At 41.4% G+C, this 21,445-nt stretch overlaps 1 protein-coding gene across 2 annotated transcripts; it reads right to left on the bottom strand.

Annotated features, from left to right (window-relative positions):
- Positions 1–369: 369 nt before the first annotated feature.
- Positions 370–21,177, bottom strand: uspl1 (ubiquitin specific peptidase like 1). 2 transcript variants are annotated; one of them, XM_083777697.1, is made up of 9 exons: positions 20,999–21,177; positions 19,041–19,200; positions 17,597–17,719; positions 16,172–17,123; positions 12,317–12,427; positions 9,643–9,772; positions 6,737–6,862; positions 4,062–4,222; positions 370–2,988 (listed from the first exon to the last, which is right to left on the bottom strand). In XM_083777697.1, the coding sequence occupies exons 2-9, from the start codon at positions 19,167–19,169 to the stop codon at positions 1,175–1,177; spliced, it is 3,546 nt and encodes a 1,181-aa protein (XP_083633823.1). In that variant the 5' UTR covers positions 19,170–19,200; positions 20,999–21,177; the 3' UTR covers positions 370–1,174. The 2 variants fall into 2 exon arrangements, with proteins under 2 accessions (XP_083633823.1, XP_083633822.1); XM_083777696.1 differs by lacking the exon at positions 20,999–21,177 and having other exon boundaries at positions 18,030–19,181.
- Positions 21,178–21,445: the final 268 nt, after the last annotated feature.

Below are 21,445 nucleotides of genomic sequence, written 5' to 3'. Positions count from 1 at the left end.
ATACCAATGGTTTTATAAGACTATTACATAATAGTTCAATTCTATATAAATGTATGTTCTATTGTGTCTAGTGACAAAGCACATGGTTAGCCTCATCTTGTGTATTTTTGCCAGTAATCTTTTACTCAAAATCTGGCTGCCATCAGGAAACAGACTTCATGAAGTATGTTTGACACCCCCAATACAAATGAGTTGGTGTTAAATATTTTCATTTGAAGTGGTAAAAAAAAAAAAATGCTGAATCCTGGTATAATCAAATCACATTAAGGTATTCTGGTGGTACAGTTTTGGAAATTGGAAATCACTGCAGTAGCCAATGTTCCCTGTCCAAGTGTTCTTATAAAATAAATCTCTCTACCAACTGTTTGATCATAATGTAGTGCTATGTTCTATCATGTGGCCTACAACACAACATTTCTTTAACTTCGTTTAAAGACATAAGCTCCACTCCACTCCTTTGTCAGTCCATGGAAATGCCTATGTTAAATTTCAGCTTGGTTGTGAAATCCATTGAGAAAACACTATGAATTCTTCTCCAATTGCATAGGTACCGAATATATTGATATTTCTGAATATAAATACCTACTGGAAAAAATAATTAACTTGTCTTCCAATGCACAAAATATACAACATGACATTCACCAGAATCTTTGCAAAAGTTTGTTCTATTGTGGCAACTACAGTATTTACATACATTTAAACACATGACAATATGCGTCAACATATTTACAATACCCGTAATAAATTTATTCTTACGAATTTCAGACAAATTTCTATAATCAGAGGAAACAAACTATTTAACAAACAATGCCTTTTCTTGAAATAAATCCATGATTGGCATATGCAAAGTGCAGATGTACATTAGTACTCAAGATTATCCAAACAAATAAATACAGCACTTCACCTAGGGAAACTGTGCTCCCCCTTCAGTAGTTTACTGATGGTGAATGAATCAGTCCAACTAAATACTAGCACCAACATGATAAAGACTATTCCTCTGAAATTATTTTGAGGATGTAGAGACAATTAAAAAATAAATCTAGTACAGACCACTGGGGGACTCCAGTCACTTAAGTAAATATGGTTTAAGTGGTTACTTGTGTGACTGAGAAGTGTAATGTTTGTTACATAGCACTGTAGGTTTGACAAAGAAAGAAACATCTTCCCTCTGGGTCTAAAAGCTAAAAAGATCCAGCTCATTAAGCACTTCTGTCTCAATTTCAGCCTGCCGCTGAGTGGCCACCCCAGAAATAAACTCTTCAAGTAGGTTGCCATCGTTTGCAGACATGTAGCCAGCCAGAGCAGGCACTTCTGCTAGGCCATCGTTTTGTTTTTGAGTCGCCATGTTTACCTGGGACACTCCACCACCAGTGTTCCTCCCTGGTTCCAAGTAATCGCCTCCTTCCTGCGTGCCAGCTAGCAGGACGTCAGTGCTGTCTGGTGACAGGTTGCTAGCTGTTGTGGCTGGCGACAAGAGGTCTGCGAAGAATTCATCATAAGTGGAGCCTTCGTAGGTACTTGAACTAACGGTCTGTGGGGAGCTTAGGTCTGTACTGTCTGGTCTAGGAACTGGCTCACCTCCGGCTGCCCCTTGGTTGCACAGCATCTGGTTCAACTTTGCCAGCTTCTTCTTCTTTGCTCTTAACTTCTTTAGGAGCTTGTGCCGGAGGATGTCAGTGTCTCCGATGCTAGAAGGGGTCTTTACTAAGCGGCTATCAAGTTTCTCAGGGGATATTTTCGGGAGTTCCATCGCTACTGGGGGAAGAGGTGATGCCTTAGACACCATCAGCAGTGTGTTCAAGACAGGAGACTTCTGGGAGGCAGGGGGTTGAAGGGTAGATATGCCATTCAGAGGAGCCGTGAAAGCATGTGTCTGGGGGGAATGTGGGGTGTGAGGGGTACGGACAGCGGAATCAGTACCCTTTGTGCAAAACGAACCATACATTGCGGCAGCCTTCAGTGGTAGGTCCTCCATGTCTGCTCTCCTGAGCTGGCATTTAGGGGGTCTAACTGGGGCCTGCTGCTTTCTTACCGTGTTGGGTGTGGAGAGGATGGGGACAGGTTCCCTGGGCTTCCTTTGTATGATCGGCGTAGCTGCAGGTTTCTGAGATGGGAGTTTATTGTAGACAGGGTGCACAGTGGCGAGTGGGTGCCTGCTAAGCAGGTATGACCAGCGGGAATTATGGTCAAGTGAGGAAGGCAGCTCAGAACGTTTTTGTGGGGAAGACTGTGGCGATAATACAGGAGAGGCTTGGTCATTTGTTTCAACAGGTAGTGTGGCTTCTGCAAGAGCCGTTATGGTTACTTTTGATGACCCAGCCTTTTTGGCTGCATGTCCAGGCAGGTTTCTGCCTTTACCTCTGCTCCGACCTCTCCTGCTCTTGGACGCAGGCGTAAATTCAGGCTCAATGCATGAGTTATCATCCAGCTCGGGTTCAGGTTCCTCTGGGATTGGCAGCAGCTCACTGGCAGAGCAGGAGGTGTCTGGAGAGGTGAAAGCTTCTTGAACATTATTCCCAGCAGCACAACTGGCAGCGGCAGGTAGTTGGTCATCATCCAGAGGTTTCCCATTCACGTCTACTTTGACCTCCGACAGTGTGAGTGTGATAATGTCACTGTGAGTGAGGCCTTCGAAAGCGTCAAGCAGAGTGGCGGAACCTATGGATGCATCTGCTGCAACCGTAGTGTCCATAGCGTTGTCAGTTAGAGCGTTGACAATTTCAGTGTCATTGTGCGACGCAACCATGGACTGGTCTGGTGACCACGTCAGTTCTTCATCTGCCCCTACGTCGTCGTCACTCAGACTGAGGCCAATCTCCTTTCTTGACAGTGGAGGTTCCGTAGTGGTTGATGGAGCGCAAATGGGGAGTGTATCTGTGTCGGTCTCACTCTCCCAGAAGATTATGTGGATGTCTTGAGGGGGGACAGGCAGCTTTGAATGGGCAACACAGTGCGGATGCTTCAAGTCATCAAATTCAAGCCATGATCCTGTGTAGAGTAGATATGGAACAAACATTACATTGTTACACAATGTGCACAGTAAGTGAAACATTTTCAACATGCACCAGATCCAGAAGGCGCTCAACAGATCAAAAGACACAAATAATTACAGCCTGGTTGTCAAAGCTAAAGTTGCCGTTTGTGTTCAGAACAGACTAACAGAGATTAACAATGAACTAACTAGATGTATTGCACATGAGAAGTAGTACAAAGTGTTACAGTTCACATCTTGTTTGTGTAAAACCCAGGAAATGTGAACGCGTGACACTAATGGCATTGCAGTTGATATATGCATCATGTTTTTATTAGATTTTTATAAAGAGACAGTTTAGAGAAAAGCCTAATGTCAACTTGTGTGCCTAAGTAAACATATACACAGTAAGCTGCTTCACAAGAACAATAGTCTCCCAACTTTTCTGCACCCTTCATTGGCTTCAGTTTGCTGAAAGTTCAAGCTTTAACAGATTTTTAAAGCCCATTTTAAACGACACTTAAAGGGACTTTAAATAAATACTTTTTGAAATGTCTATGGGAAAAATGCATTGGGATTAATTTCCTGGGCCTGGCTTCGTCATGAAAGGGGGCGAGACTGCGACGCTCTATAGTGGTTGAGCCCCAGAGCAGCTATTAACATTGATCCGGTTGCAATGCAACGCCTCTGTCACCACCAGCTATAGGACGTTACAACTCCTCCATTTACCTCGGTTCAAAGCAGGATTTTCAAACCTCCATAACTCAGAATCTAAGAGCGCTGTCCTTGGTGATCATCACCCATCCAAGGTTCGGATGTCATTTGTGACTTTGTTTCGCATCGCTCCCGACATGTAAAAGTTTCTGGCGACAGGTAAACAGCGTGCGCTAATGCTAATGATAGCCAATGGTTACAGTGAGTATGTGCATGGGGCTGCAGCGGGGAGGAAACCGAGAGAGAAGTGGACGCAGGCGGTGGCACAGGTTAACTACATTTATGCTACCAGAGTTAAATGGTATATTCTTTTAGTATAAAATAAAATAAAAGTATAAAATAAAAACAAAGAAAATGTATATTGTTTTATACAAACCATCAGATTGACAGATCCAGGTGACAAAATGCTTGAGCTCCTGGTCATATTGTATGACAGTGGTGACTGCATAACGTTTCTCTTGGTAGTTGAAGGAGTAGATTCCAACGTTGTTGTCAGGCAGCCCCTCCACAAAGTGCAGTGCAAATACTGGAGGCACACTGGGGGGGGGGAGGGGAGAGATAAAAAACACACACACACACACACACACACCCACACACACACATCCATTTATATAGAATTATAATAGATGTTTTCCCTGGACTGCAAATTAACTTGCATGTAACCCTTGCCTGCAAATTAACTTGTATGTAAAGAGATATATAGGCTTGGACAGGAACATTATGGTACCCGGTATTATGGTATACCAGGGCATTTATATACTGTATATCCCGACGGTCCTGTTTCTATTAAGCCGATACGGAGATGCTGTATCGAGGTGATGTATGAAAGTATGAACTTAATCAACATAAGAACATTTGTAGGTAGAAAATTGGCTGCTCATGTTTACTCTATAGGTCTTCCTAGCTAATCAATTTAATATGACTTGATGCCACGCACATCATCTCCGCCCAGCCTACTTATGTGTTGGTGTCCGCCACGGCAACACGTGCCATTGGGCCCTCCAGTAAGGTATGCCGAATCTATGGCACTGCCACCCAAGTGTGGAATGCCCTGACACCTTCCCTAAACAATGGCATCCTTTAAAATGGGCCTGCAAATCCACCTTTCAGTAGGCCAAAGGGAGAGGAAATGATCGCTCCTCCCTTAGCCAAGTGACTCCTCCCCACCTCTTTATAACACACTTTTTTTATGTATCCTATACATGTCTTTTTTTGTGTGATGATTTGAAATTTGTCGTTATTCTTCATGTCATGATTATGAAGTTAACCCAGGACCTGAATGGAAACAAGACCGCAAGGACCTTTTTCGGTGATATCCTTTTAGACTAAGTGTTTGACTGATTAACCCATTCTGACCTGAGATCAGATTCATACGAGGTTTCCACTGGACACACACTGGTCTGATGAACCCATTCTGACCTGAGATCAGATTCTAAAAAAATTCGATTTTTCAAAAATAGCAGACCTACAAGCTCATAGCGCGCCACTCGGTGGCGCGATATGAGCTTGTAGATCTGCTATTTTTCAATAGCTAAAGCATAACATGATGCCGACACCAAAATGGGTGCCCGTTCAGAATGGGTTAATAAAGTATTCAATCAATCACTATGGAAGAAGGGAGCTTATTTCCTATCTATTCATTATTTGAAATATTTAGCAAGCCCATTAAGGCTAACTAAATAATAGACAGCATTGCAGGCTAGACAATGTCCTACATGCTACAATGACCACCAGCTCAGCATTTAAGTTTAATTAATTTGTATTCATTTAAACTGTTTGTACATCCACAGAATGTGGAAATTACGAGGCAATAAAGCAAATTATTTTTCGAAACGTGGTTGATAATTCAGCATGAACTAGAAAAAGTCTGTGAACTAGAAAAAGACCTGTGCCCTTCTGGGCACAGGTCTCCACCAGGATAGGAATGTAGGACATTGCAGCTTGCTGGTGGTTGGATAAAAGGGCAACAAAAGTAAAAAATTCCAGGCAAAGGTTTTTCCTTGGCCTCTAGGGAGTTGGCATACAAAGTTATCCACAGATCCGTGCAGTTAGAGGTAAAAACACTTTTCGGCCAGTTATAGCGCCACCTTGAGGCTGAGTTGAAATTGTTCATGTGGCATTTCGTCCTCGGCCTAGTGGGAATGTGGGTGCACAATTTCAAGGAAATCACGCGATGTGTTCATGATTTGCAGCATTTTGTTTGAAACTGAGCACTCCTGTGAACTTTGGAAGCCAATCTTAACCAATCAGGATGGAGTCTGAGAAATCTGAAAGACCGGTTTCGTTGAATGGCTCTAGAGAGACTGTGTACCAATTTGCGTGATGTTTGGACAAAATCTGTAGGTGTACTGTGCAAAAACTTGTTTTGCACAAAGCGGCCTCCTGGTGGCGCTATAACAGGCCGTTCTGGAAGGTTTGGGGCAGAGGTTGATCGTTGGCATCCAGGGAGTGTGTGTGCAAAATTTGGCATCGACCGGGTTAACGGTGGCCGGGGTTAACGGTGGCCGAGATTAGCTGCTCACGGACACACACACGGACGGACGGACAGACACACGGACGGACGGAGTGCAAAACATACTCTCCCCCCATGCCTTCGGCCTGGTGGAGACAATAAAATCAACCAGTATGAATGGCCAAATTAAATGTGAAATATTCTATATGCATTTTCATAATTATGTATTCTTCACACTGATTAGGTGAGTGAAATTAAACACTTAAACCCTGTCTACATTGTTGACCGGGGTCGCCACAGGAGTTTATACTTGGTCCGCTTGTTTTTTCAACCTCTACACCAAACCAAACACCAATAGCCAATCTACATGCACACATTGCACACGCATTGCAATGAGACAGGTTGTGACTTTGTAGATTGGATAATCTCTGTGAATCTTCACCTAGGCTATTAGTCGCCCATTATGACATGCCCAGCACAGAGATGCTAGGGTTTCTATGTTTAAAAGGCCAGTCAATTAAAGGTGTCAGTTACTTAGTTTATAAGAACAGAACCCCCTCCCCCCCAAAAAAACACACACGAAATATTGTACAACTCACCCCTCCAGCATCATAACCCTCTTCTGACCCGTCTTTGAGCACGTATTGCACGGGGCCAGATGAGCAGCGTTCAGTGGGTGCCAATCCGGGACAACATTTGTGAAAGTTGGAAGAGGCATTGTGACCCTGAAAAGGAGAGCAGGAATATATTGTAGCTGTCGGGCAGGCACATCTTATCTTTGTGTTTTTTCGTAAATTAACACCCTACTTGATCATACTACAGCATCACAGGAAAGTATCAAAAGTAGCATATCTACAAGCCAGAAACACGATTTAAGCACGTCGATCTGCTATATTTGCTTATTTTTTTCTTGGAATCCTGAAAAGTAACAGTTTCAACCCGACACACCACCTACAATTTGATCTAGAGTGCAAGCACAAGCAAAACACCTTCTAATGAATGTAGGAGCTATGTTCCAGAATATAAATTACTTGACACTTGTTTTAAACACTAAGTAAATATATTGTCATTACTTTCAAGCAATGCAACAATGCACAACTCCAAGCAATAAACATTTGCGACAGCATCCTCAAACAAGCAAAAAAAGTGTTTATTTTCTATACTAACGCATATTATGACCTAAATACTAAATACCAGTAAGACGCCCTGAGGGCGAGAAGCGACCTCACCCTTCGCATCCGCCTGGGTGACGGCAGACTGTTGGGCGAGCATTGGCGCTTTGGCAATAGGGTGGCAGCGGGGGCAGTGTCTTGAGTGTACAGGGTTTGATGAGGGCACAGGTAGGGCCTTAATTTGAGTTTTATATAGTTAAAAAAAAGACCCGGTGACGTCGCCCACATGTCCTGGGCCCTCTACGGGTGAAATTATAAAGACGTCTTGAGCACTAAGCTGTTAAGACCAATAGTTGGATGTCATCTGCAACCGATATCACTCATGCATATCTCAAATTCCTCAAACGTGTCAGTGTTGCATTGCCATTGCTATATTATCTTTTTCATGGTGCTGTCCAAATGGAGGGGTAGCATTTACCTGCCCCTCTCCATTCCATTCATTCACACTGCTTTTGTCTATCTATTTCTTGGCTGCCTGTCATCTCATGTATGTAACGAGTAAAACACATTGAGGAGTCTCTTTTTCAAGGGAACTGGCCAAGCCATCTCCATCACTTGACTCCAGTTCTGCCTCTGAATCCAATGATCCTTTTATTTCTGTAGATCTTCAATAAGCTGCCCCTTATGCACCTTCTCCATCCGTCTTGTTCTCCGTCCTCATCTCTACCTCCACCGAATGCAACTAATATCGGCTATACTGTTACAATCTGACACAAACTATACTGCGTATAGTAAGTTATAACAACTGTAATCTAGTTTTCTTGTGGCATACTAAAGTAAAGTCAAAACTGCAACAAGCTGGTTCTAGCTGTTCTGGCTACTCGATTAACGAGTAAAATGGACCTGGAACAACACTAGCTTCACAATCGAGCCGACAGGCACTTGGCGCTCTTTTGTTCAAATGTAATATTGTCTACTGTCAAACTTTTTAAAAAAATCAACAATTTGTCTCACCCGTCTGCCAGACACAGACAGTGCTAGTGAAGGCAACAACACTTGCTCTTGCACCGTGCTTCTTTCCTCTCTAACATAAGTGGGTGGTGGGTTGCACTTGCAGACTACTCTACGAACCGTGCACACAATCTGCCGTTAGCTAAAAGGACTAAAACAAACCATTTCTGAGTTCCTAATAGTATGGTGCACAAGGGAATGAGGCTAGCATAGCAACCGATTGTGCACCATATGTTCTTTGAGATTTGTGTGTGATTAATAGAGTGAGCTTGTGCTGTGCACTTTTGTGTCATGCGGTATTTAGTGTACCGTTATTCTGAAAGTATGTTTCGAAATTGAAAAACCTGCTGAAATAAGTATACATTGTCTTTAAGATACTACAAATATGACCAGATGTTCCATCTATAAATTCCACACACCTGGATTTCTATAAATTCGTCCTTTGTAAATCTCACAAACTGCTCATCCAATTGACTTCACACTTGATGCGTGTACTGTTGAGGACACACACAAGGAAGTACAATGTTGTATGTGAAGTCTATCCCAGCAAGCACGGTCAGGACCTGGACCAATTAGTGACGCTTGATTGTGGCCAGATCGAGTCAAACCAAGACTAGTCAGATCTGGCCCAGAATACCACCTGATTTCAACCAACATACATTCTGCCCACTGAAACGGACGTCCCTGGATGAATCAGAGAGAGTCCGATCGAGGCCAGATCCACTTAAGTCATATCATAAATTAACTAGTCAGATCTGTCCCAGAATAAGCTATATTATTTCAACTGGTGAAGCCGTCCTGGAAATGACGTAAAGATCATCCCCATATGGGCTGTGATCTGGCCTAGTCCTGAACGTCACCGGAGGACGTCATCATAACGTCATTTGGCTTGCTGGGATTGGATGAGCTATTCTCCAGAGGTGCCTGCTCCGATCCACTAGTGGATGATAATAGAATTCCATGTTGTATAAACGTGGACATTAACAACTAAGACCTACTGCATTAAGCCTAACCTTATAAAAAAATCACACACGTGTGAACTGAGTGGTGCAATCCCCCCCCCCCCCCCCCTCTCTCTCTCTCTCTCTCTCTCTCACTCTCTCTCATTAGAGTCACTACCCCTCTCACTGTTTCTGGCGCCCCCTACTGCTATTATTAAGTCACATACTCATGCTCACACAGACAGACAGACACACACACAAACAAACAAACAAGTACGAGGACATTGCAAGCTGGTTGTAGGAGTGGTTGCACCACTCAAAAATTTATAGGATGAATAGCAAGAATAGTCAATCTACAAAATCAATGACATGCCTATAAATAAAGCCATTGCCTAATGACATGCCCAAAATAGTGAGTGGTTTAATTTAGTTGTTACTTACTTTTGCGTTGTGGACATTTTACAATGACTGCATTCAAACTCCCAGCGAAAGGTCACCTGGAAAAGAGGCTCTGCCCAAGAGTCGGCTGTGAGAAGGAGGGGAAGGGCAAACACTGGCATGTCCTGGTCACCTGAGAAATACATTGTTAGGGAGTTAAAGCATGATTGGATAAAGCAATAACATTCACGCTCAACATGCTCAGCATAACCTTTACCACTTGGTATATAGGGTTTAAGTCTTAAACTCAACTCCGCCACGGTCGACCTATGCACCATGCGTTACCGGGCCTTCTGCACAGTTGGCCCTGAACTGTGGAACGCCCTCCCTGCCCACCTCAGAGCGCTACAGTCGATTGACTCTTTTAAGAGTGGGCTAAAGACCTACCTCTTTCAAAAGGCTTTCCCCTGAATCCATTTAACCTTTGACTTGTATGCCTTCATGTTCTAAATTGTTGCGTTTTCCTTAATGTTTTTAATTGTGTGACGTTTTAATAGTGTGATGTTTCTTGATTATATGCGTTGCCTATTGTAGCACTTCGAGATTCCATGGAATGTAAAGTGCATTCAATTATTATATTATTAAACCCAATATACTTTGTTGACCAAGTATATTTGTCTATAGTACAACCCCGTTTTCTCTGCACAAAATCTCTTTGCCAGAAATAGTAATCTACAAGCTCATGACATTTACATATATTGTACACATTTTCAATGCATGATCGTTGTTCACCCATTATGAATAAACCCAGAATAGGGACACTAGGGTTCATGCAATTAGAACTCTCAATCACATCTCTGATGAACATGTGATTCATTCATCTTGAATAGGATTAAGCAGTTCTACACTCTCATCATGAGTCTGACACCCTACTGCACACCTATACAGAAATCAGCAGGAACCCTTAGCACTGCAGAGTGGTCATAGCAACGCCAATGCAACTTTGCCAACTTCCAATGATTATTTGGAGGGGGTTAAGGCTACACAGATACTGTATGTCTAGACTTATTTTAACTAGATAATTTTAGTGTATGGAGAGATATGATGTCAGAGGGATAGCAAACTCATGGATAAAGATTTTCAAATAAATAATGTAAAAAATGAATTAGAAAAAGTCACCTAAGGCGTCTCACAAGGTTCGGTTTTAGGTCCCAAATGATATAAATGATAATTGCAATGTGTTAACAGAGCAATAAAGGTTTGTGTCATCGCCGGAAAACAAAACAGCTCCTGAATGCAGTAAGGGAAAGGGAAATTATATAAATAAATAAAAAATATTTGACATTAACAATCTATCATTGAACAGTGTTATGGAAATAGAAAGAGTAAAAGAAAATGTGGTTTGGGGTGTAATAATAGATGATAAACTGGAAATATGCTGGAAATCACATGTCAAAACAAAAATGTCAAAAACTATTGCATTTTAATAAAATAAACCAAATATACCCTTTGTCAGAAATCACTCTACTTGCCGATTGTTCACTCATAGTTCCACACATTATTTATTGTGTGGAGATATGGTAAAAACCCATATAAACCGAATACAAATCCTATATTTATATTGCAGATGAGAGCCACAAGAACAACAAACAGATCTGAATATTATGAACAGATTAAAACTCTTTTAATATAATATATTTTATATACCGGTAATTAAATATAAGACTGTTTTATTAGCCTTCAAAGCACAACAGAAATTGCTTCCAAGCTGCATTCAGAAACTGTTCCAAATGAAAGAAACCCATTATGAGCCGAGGGATATACTTAGACAAATGAAATCATTACAGGAAGAACAAACAAAAAATCACACTGGTGTGAAGTAAGTGGCGCAACTCTGTGTGGGCGTCCCCGGGGGGTCCCTGAAACATCCAGACCCCCAGGAACATGCCCATGGGGGTGGGCCGGTTCCGGCGAGCCACCCTGCATCCCAAACGGTTGAGAAATGACAGAGTTACCGTGTGGGGGTCCCTCTACTGTACCGTTACTATACTGTACTGTCACACCCGAAATCATCATATATACAGTTAATGTGTGTGTGTATGTGTGTGTGTGTGTGTGTGTGTGTGGCTGCGCAACAGTGACAACGAACCAAACGCTATTTTTGTGCTCGGACACAGCCAGCCAGCCACCCACAGACACTCAAAGCTGCGTAAGGAAGTGGTTGCACCACTTCAAAATATGTCCAATTATAAACATTTTATAATTATTATTTCCACTACATGTGAACCTAACAAATTTCTGTTTCAGTTCCTTATCGGTCCAAGTACTGTCTGTAGTTTGTTGCAAACCTATTCATTCAGTTAGGATTGTTTTATTCAAGATTTAGGCCATTTTGTTTACCTGCTGCCTCCCCCTTCTTACTGCTTATCTATTTCTTGTCTGTCTTCTCAGAATTAATATCTGCATCTCCGTCACTTGATTCCAGTTCTGCTTCACTTCAATCCACTTATCTCCCTCTATTTCTGTAAATCTTCAATCAGCTGCCCTTCATGAACCTTCTCAATCTCTCTCAAAAGTCTCCTTCCTTCCTTCTCTCCTCATCTCTTCCTCCGCTGTCTGTAATTGGTTTATTGTATTTCAGACTAATACTTTTGAAATGCCTTAATGTGGGTCAAACTGATTTAATATTTGTCAAGGCTTCTTAGGAACTCCGGTGTGAATTAGTGAATTAGCTTACCCAGTTGACAGTGTAGCTTGGGCTGCAGCAGTTTGAATACGGACATCCTGAGACTTCGCAAGTCTTTGTTAACCTTTTGAAGTATCCCTTTTGGCACCTTCAGAACACCATCTAAAAACACAGAAATTAGTTAATGTGAGAATCTTACAGCGCTTCACACGTGACCTGGACTAAAAATATCTAGTTTTTCATAAAAGGTTTGTAATGCATAGTGAAATACTGAAGTAAAACTATTAAATACTTCTGCACACACGATTAGAAACAGGCGGTGTAAACAAACCCTTGAGGCCCAAACCACACCAACCAAACGGTTGGTGTGGCCAGACCTTCCTCAGGGCTTCCTCAGATATCGAAATGAATGCAAGTGTCTTAGCCTTATAATTGTAATGATTGTAAACTTGACATTATGCAGGATCTTCTTCTCTATTACAAATACATGAACGCTCGGTTCACGTCTCTAGTCTACATTATTACATAATGTGCTAAATTTGAATTTCAGATTTTCTCTGATGGTCTTAGAATCTACAAAATAACATTACATTACATTACATTTGAGACAGAGGTCCTGCTCCGACCTCCAGGGGGTGTGTGTGCACAGTTTCACACAGATCTGTCCAATGGTGCTGGCGATTAGCCGCTTGCACATGCAAACACATACCCAGTACCACACACAAAAACAGTCTGCCACGCCTTCGGCCTGGCGGAGACAACTACCTAAATGTAATAAAACACTGTTCCCTAACAAGTATTTCCATTTGCACAGTTTTGTAGTACATTTTGTGTGGCATGATTTTAAACATTGAAAAAAAAAAAAATACATTTATTTTAAACATGGTGATGCCCATTACTGGATTTTCAGCAAGGTTTCCAAACCATGTGGCCAAAGGATACTTGCATCATGTAAGATCATTGCTTGGTTTAAGGCCTTGCAATAGGAAAGCACAAATGATCTGTGAGTCAACAAAAAAGGCTGCTCCAAATGCATGTCTGAATATTTGCCTAACCCTTACCCTGTCACAGACAGCTGAAGAGAGACGACACAAACAATATCATTCTAAATCCACCACTCTTCATAGGAGTCTACAGTTGTCACCTATAGACACAGTTGCATAATGTGGTTTTTATGCTTATTCACGTAAAAAAAAGCTCAAGCTCTCACAACCAGACAAATGGTTTTGTGCTAAATACAGACGTGAATCAGAACTCAGCAAAGCATCTCCAGTCCAAAGTGGAACTACAGTAGGGATCTGGTCAGGGCATATTTAAATTTAAAGAGTCAGGACAATTCCTGATCCCACTCAAGGAAGCTTTGAGAAGGAAAGGACATGGTCACGTGACTGGGCTGCGCCATGACACTTTCATCGACGCTTTCATGGGAGCCAAACTACACCCGGAAGATCGGCAGAATGCACTGGAGTCGATGAGAGCTCAGTGACCAGCTCATGAACAAACACTATTTCTGAATGACTGAGACCTTTTGTAAAGTAATCGCTTCTGGAAAACAACAGAAGACATAATACATTATTGACTGCTGTGTTGCTTTTCGATGCGTACACTGTGTAATTTGTATAGAGGTATGGTATCTAAAGAGCACGAAGTACCTTTCTGAACATACCAAGTATCGCGAGACTTCCCACATAACCGTTTCCTGTCTGGCAGCCAAATCTCGCGATACCTCCGAGCCAGAAACAATGGTCTGCTGCTCAGATAAAATTATATACTGTGCACATCAAAAAGCAAGTGATTAGAAAACAACCTGTCTTGTGATATGTCTTCGTTTATATTCCTGAACCGATTATATGACAATTGTTCAGAAATAATGTTTGTTATGAGCTGGTCCGGCCGGCTGCATTCACAGCCATGTATTCATTGAACTTCCGGTGTGAGTTTGGCACCCATGAAAGCGTCCATGAAAGTGTCATGGCGCAGCCCAGTCACGTGACCATTTCCTTTCTTTCTGTAAGCTTCCTTGATCGCACTGTGCTCCGTCTTTTGACACTTATTTACTGTTTAGCAGTGGCTAAAATGTTGACATGGACCTCATTCTCTTATCTTTTTAGACCAAACTCTAATCAAGTAAGTGCCAAATGACCGGAACCTAGGGATACTTGGTCGGGGAGATGCAGAACTAGATTTTGACCTAAAGTACAGGCAGTACCAGTTTCATCCTGTGGTTTGGTTGTCCTACCAAACCACAGGATCAAACATTCCCAATAGAAGAGAGCAGTGAGACCAAATACAACCACTGTATATGGTGAAATTTATACAATTTCATTGTTTTGCATTCAACATATAAATACACAAATTTGTCTGTTTTAGGCTTTGTAAAGAAAGCTTATCAAATCTAAATGATTAATGTACGACCAGCCATATTTAATAATTGATTTACTTGACTTGTAATTTCAAATAGTGGAAATAGCCGCTCTATGAGTCGCTATGCGAGGCGTTGGGAGCTTGTAGATCTGCTACTTCTCTTTCTGAAAATGTCTAGTATGAACAAGAATGGAAACAATTCCAATTATGCTAAATTAATTATTGAGATTATCTCAAATAATTGTGATCAGGCGATTATGTAATAACTGACAGAACTACCTGCAGTTATACATTAGTTACGGTATATTGTATTCTCAGACTGCCACTACACTACTACCATTTCACTAAGAGGCCTAGACATTCCGACAGCCAACATCATGTCTAGTGTCTACTCTAAATAGAATCAGTGTGGGGCCATTAGCCATAACATAACCAAACTGCCGATAGGTATGGTGAGCCATGAGAGCAAGAAAACTAGGCATTGGAGTGATTGGACATGAGACTTTGTATTATTTATGAGGTGAATCACGTTTTCAGTGAATTTCATGACATAATTCCTACGGATAGTGGATTTACCAAACCTTATGGTTATAAAAAAGAAGTAAGAATCATATGTGCAGAGGCATTCATTTTAAGATAAATAGAAAGCTTGCTTGACACGACTTGGTTTGACATGACAATAATCAAAACATTGTCAGTCTATTAAAATATTTTCATAACCTCAGTGCGAAGTGCTGTCCATCATTAACAAGTTGGAAGTGGACCAAATGTAGAGAAATGTATGCTGAAAATATATTCCTGCATTAATTAATTTCACTACTGTATCTAATATCTATAGTATAAATAAAGGCTGGAGGGCAGGCAGACAGAAACAATCTTGAAGCTAAAACTAAAACTCCTGACAGTTCAATTAACATCATCAGGGTATCTTTGTCTTCACAACATTATAGTAATTCATAATGTTTTACTCTACATGTTCTACAGACAACATTACAAACAAGGTCTGTGGTTATTACAAGTTACTCAACGTTCCCACTTCCCACATACGGTAGAATTGGTCCACTACAAAACACGATCAGTACATAATTCCTTCTCCACAACTTGCAACCTCTTCTTAAATGGATAGCCAGTTCAGTGATTAGAGGCTGTGCATTTAAGATATCGAGTGGGGGCTCCTCACTGAGAGCCAGTGGGAAGTGATCCATTATAGGGGCAGCAGCGACAAGACTACACAGAATGTGTGGACAACTGGACAAATATGAGAATCTGCATTATTAACGAGAAAACAAGGGTACAATATTTCCAAGACAAATGGAATTTCACTACACAACAAGGGAGAAAGTACATTATGAACAATTAACCACTTAAGCCCCTTTTCAAATAGTGTACTCTTTTTTTTTAAGCAAATACTCCTGTACTTTAACTGTATAAATTTGACTAAGCAACTTCCAGAAGAGTCATATTTGAGTATCTATACTTTGACTAGTACGGGGGTTGAGTACATAATTGTCTTGTCCAGCATTACAACAACACAATACTCACCAGTATAAGTCTGCTGGTGGGCTTGGATCATTGCACAAGCCTGATCATGCGTTTCCATTATCTGCCCGATAGGTGACTGCTGACTCTGAGGCTGCTCTTTAGGCTTGTACTTCCTCAGTGTCTTACTGTTTACCAGAGCAACCAGCAGGGTGTCCAGCCAACACAGGTTGTCCACATTTTTCCAGAAAAGCAGGGGTGGGACAGGTACAAGCTGCTCCAGTGGACATACAGTGCGTGTCTGTGGGTGAACCTTGCTCTTGCCTTGGGACAAATCGTCTGGGTAAGCCTTCATGTCACACTTCACTGTACACATTTCATCACTCTCCATAGCCCTTACGTCCTGTTCTGTCTTAACAGGCAGCTTCTTGTACTGTGGCGATGAACACATCATCGTTTCCACCTCTGTTGACAAAGCACACAGGCTGGGCTCTGGATCGCCGGACATGCATGCTGCCCTAGGTGGGCTCATTATGTCACTCAAATCTCCATCCTCCACCCCTGGGGCATCCAGTGGCTTTAGGGGAGACGTGAGGTGCATGTCCTTCTCTGTGGTTAAGGAGTTGACTGATGAATAGTGCTGAGGCCCATCTGTCGCTAGCATATCCACCAGCACAGCAGAACTAGAATCAAAGCGCGTCGGCACTTGGTCTTGGATATCACTTCTCTCACCTTCCTTCAGTGGGGTAAGATGGCCATCAACTTCTTCAACCTCTGTCTTGGACGCAGGGTGCTGGCCATTTCCAAGTGGAAGCTCTGAGCCGTCAGCTTTGCCGACATGTAGGTCAGCAATACTTTGCGGCACCGGACCATCATCTGCACTTGATCGCGGACGTTTCAGCCCATTCGTTTCCGATGCTTCGGTTTGTTTTCTTTTGAGCACAGACTGGGGCTCTGCGGGTACCAGGCTGGCCAAGATATCCTCTAAAGGCCGGCTGACGAGAGGGAAGAGGCACTACAATACACAGAGAGGAAACACTTAAGTTACAAAGGATACAAGTGAATGAAAATTAAGCAATATTGCACGAGAGGGTGTGCTTTATCGTAATTATTGGCCAGTAATATTGAAGTGCCAATAATCTAGGTAAAGCACCCCCTCGAGTGTAATATTGCAATTATACAACAGCTAGTTACCCTTAAAAAACATGTCAACTCAATTAAATTTAACTAAGCTATTCATACATTTGAATGCCAGATTTAGCCAATATGACCACAAATGTCCAAGGCAAAGTGCTAGGCTAGACACTCAGCCGGTTGTGTTCTGCGAGACCGTCTCATCAGCACAAATTATTTTTACGTTTTGATTAGGTGTGCCATAATAATGCTTGTTTGAAGCACAGGACAGCTATTTCAACCAATCAGATTGCTTCTTCAAAACTAACTGTATAACTAGCATTTCAAGATACCCGTGTGTGCATTTCAACTCACCTGTGGATTTGTACAGAGGGTGATCTTGTCTTGTAAGTTGATGTGGTATGAGCGCAAAGGATAGTTAAAGCCTTTGACAGCACACCAAGGACACTGATCTAATGAAGCAGCCCTTTCCTGAACCTTTGTAAACATAACAAAACAAAACAAAACACAATTTAAATGAAACACAGATTATTATTATACGTTTTATAGAGCCTGTTCACTTAGTTCTGAAGTAACACATTTTGAAACCCAAGGACCTAGGGGGGTGTTGGGCATTCATAGTAGACATTCTATTGAATTACTACAAACTTTGTTCATTAGTACAAATTTTAAACATTTTACTACATAATCAAATTTCTTCATTGGTCCGACTTTTAACTGCAGGTAATAAAAAGATAGAGGCACAGTGAGTAACAGTTTGAGTGTTCATAATCATAAATGATAAAACCTTTGCCGAAGGCCTCATACAACTCCTAGAGCCACCCCAAGAGGAATAACTGCTGCTTCCATCCTCTTCTTTTTCTGTTACAACTGCCATTTTTCCACACATTAAAGTGTTCAAACAGGTATACAGACATTTAAGTGAACAAACTATGTAAAATATAATCATAAATATTTACAGACAGCATATTATGTGATAAGAGTACTAGAGAAAAAGCTTAATGAAGTGGCATAAACCTAATGTCTTTTGAAGACATTTTGTTTGTTTAAATGATAGATTTGTTGTTCGGTGTTGTTGATCACCTACACATTGAGGCAATTGTAGAACCCCGTTAATAAAGGTATAATGGATTGCATTTTTATAGCGCTTTTCTATGCACGTGCTTACTCAAAGCACTTTACAATGGTCCATTCATTCATACATTGGTAGGTGAAGCGGCGTCCTCAATTCACACACCAATGGTGGCAACCACTGGAGGCACGGTGGGGTTCAGTGTCTTGCCCAAGGACACTTCGACATGTGGACAGGAGGAGCCGGGGTTCGAACCGCCGACCCACGGATCATTGGACGACCTACTCTACCTCCTGAGCCACAGCCGCCCAAAGCTACATGTAGTGGTACACACATACACATTTTGGACAATGGCATTTTATGCAGAGGCGTTTTAGCAAAATGCATCACCATGCAGTGGATATTACCAGAATATCAGTGAAAAACAATTATGCACAACTTTAACAGTCCATTTGACAGCTCTAGACTAGTAGTACACCTTTTTCTCCCAGTCAAGTACAGTATCAACACATGCTGCTCAATGCATGTTCAGCATCACTGCAATCACAGTAAGGTCCAACCTACTATTAAACCTTTCGCCTTTCTAAACCAAAGATTTCCATTGTTGCTCAATTTGCGCTCATACTGTTAATTTAACAGTATTCTTTTTTTTTTCTTCTCCAGGCCTAAACAAGCTTTGCACAGAGGACAGCAAGGAGAGGAAGATGAGCAATGAGTTCAACTGACTTTTCCCAAATACCCTGCCAGTGGTTGGGCCAAAGCAGCCCCCAAACCAGTGTCTTCATCAGTCATTGGCAAAACGTGGCTTATCTTCTGGTCTGAGACAGTCCGATCCCATTCACTAAACATTACCATGTTACTGCAACCTGTCTCATGTCCAAAACAGCTGAGGAGAGAATAAAACACCAGGAATGTGTTACTCACTGCATTCAAATGTATACACAACAGAAAAGTTGTAGACCTCTTTTAGACAAAATAATTACTACTAGTCAAAGGTCTCCCTTAACCCCTTAAGGGACTTCAGTCCACAGTACTGTCACTTTTCTCTCTACACTAAATCGCTCCCGCTGAAAATAGAAATCTACAAATTGCGATGCACAACAGCTTTAGATCTGCCATTTTAGCCAAATGTTTGGGACACATGGGTTCATGTTGTTATAGGAAGGCAAATAGCAAAATTAGCCAACCTACAAGCTCACAATGTGATGGGGTGCATAGTGAGCTTATATTTCTGCTTCTTTTTTACCGTGTGTGTGTGTGTGTGTGTGTGTGTGTGTGTGTCCGCCCCTAATGACATACAGTACCCAAAATAGGAATGCCATGTTTAAAGTGGTTATACAATCTTAGTACTGACTGTAATGAGTGTAATATGGTGGGGTCCTATAAGCAAAGGTATAATAAGCCAGTGGACGGCTCCCTGGCACAAAACATTTTCAAATCCATGATGTGAAAAAAGATTGAGAACTACTGCTGTAAGCTAACAATCATCAATGCTTCATATGGACGAAATCAAATAGTACAATATTTTACTATACTATAGACAGCTATGTGTGTGGCTGGGTCTGTCCCTGTGTCCGAGCACGAAAATAGTGTTTGTTCACCACCAAGTGTTACAGTATGTACAGTACAAATACAGTACAGCACCACCACTCACTTCAGATGGGTCTGATTTTGATTTTCAATAATTTTACTCCACAACATCTCAGAGGCAAATATTGTACTTTTACTCCACTACAATTATTTGACAGCTTTAGTTACGTAATGCTATACTTAATTTGATCATTATTACAAATAAAATATACATTAAACACTTCAGCCTTATATACACAGTACACATTTCGTTTCGGGCACTTGAAAATAGCTGATGAGTAGTACCTTAAAGCTTATATACCAATAATGTTCTAAGTGAGACACCAATACATAACATGCCATGTAAGTTGTAACAGTGCAATAAAGTGGTATTACTTGAATAATGTCCCTTCCTTATAACGTTGTCCAGTGTTCAGGATTGAAGGAAGTTTAATTTGTCTCTCCCTCCTACTATAAGTAAGTGTGTGCACTTAAATAATGGTTAGACATTTATAGCTCTGGTCCATAACCCTAATGCTAATTCTACCCTGCATGCAGGGCAGAACTAGCATTAGGGCTATGGACCAGAGCTAGTGTGACATGACGTGCTCCACATGGTGCTACCAATTCACAGACAAGATATATTAAACAAGTAAAGTAAAATAAAACTTAAGCAGCGATAACAATACAATTATGTGCATCAGATGGTGGATAGGGTAGGGCCCCCGGTAGGCCAACTGTAAAAATTGTATAACATTTCTAAAAAAATTGCCTCGTCTGTGTCAACAACCAACCACTATCACCACCTAACAACAATAAACGGTATCATATACAGACAGCAGATGAGCTGCACTGTGCATTTATTGCAAGATGTAAAACAGTTTAAGGGACGGAACTTTTAAAAGTTAACGTCAAGCCAATGTAACGATATATCAACCATCAACTAGTTCAGAGTCTGAACTAGAGTCTGAACTTCAGACTTTAGCCAGTTTGGTTAAGTTAGCTAGCTGGCCACTGACATTAGCAAGCATTCAGTCAGACACAGACAAGCACAGTACATGCAGTTCAGAGTCAGACCCAGAGTGTTTACTAAAAAAAATGCAAAGAATACATACCAACATCATGTTAATATGAACGCCTTCGTTTGTAGATGTGCACAGGTTAAATAATCCTCAATTTATCCAGACGAGCGTGTTTCCATGTGCGCCTTTTTACTCTGTCGTGATTGAAACGCTCCGTTTCCGCTTACCGGCACGTATGCATCACTCCTTTTCTTCCCCTCTTTGTCGCCGAACATAAGTTCCGCTCCGCAGCGGTTGTTTCGCTCGTGACTGTAAATAATTGTCTGCTAGGAGAACTACAACTAATGGCTACTAGTCATGTTCAAAAACTAATGTTAATGCTTAAAAACGTTGTCGAGTTTGACGGAAAATCACATTTAATCGTCAGTTGTCTGACTATTAGTAGCCCAAAGATAAGATTGTATAATGAGGAATTATGCAATCAATGAAAATTAGCACAAAGGGGGAAATCTCCACATTTTACATTTTGTAGATTTGTAA

The sequence above is a fragment of the Protomyctophum parallelum genome (assembly GCF_964188405.1).
Source record: "Protomyctophum parallelum genome assembly, chromosome: 1".
In the NCBI taxonomy this organism is placed as follows: domain Eukaryota; kingdom Metazoa; phylum Chordata; class Actinopteri; order Myctophiformes; family Myctophidae; genus Protomyctophum; species Protomyctophum parallelum.
This window is presented reverse-complemented; position numbering and strand designations above follow the sequence as displayed.

Coding starts and splice junctions, on each gene's coding strand:
- uspl1 (XM_083777696.1), bottom strand. CDS start 18,191: ATGATTATATTTTACATAGTTTGTTCACTTAAATGTCTGTATACCTGT. Junction 9,773..12,316: donor CAAGCTACACTGTCAACTGG/GTAAGCTAATTC, acceptor TGTATTTCTCAG/GTGACCAGGACATGCCAGTG. Junction 4,223..6,736: donor AGGGTTATGATGCTGGAGGG/GTGAGTTGTACA, acceptor CCCCCCCCCCAG/TGTGCCTCCAGTATTTGCAC.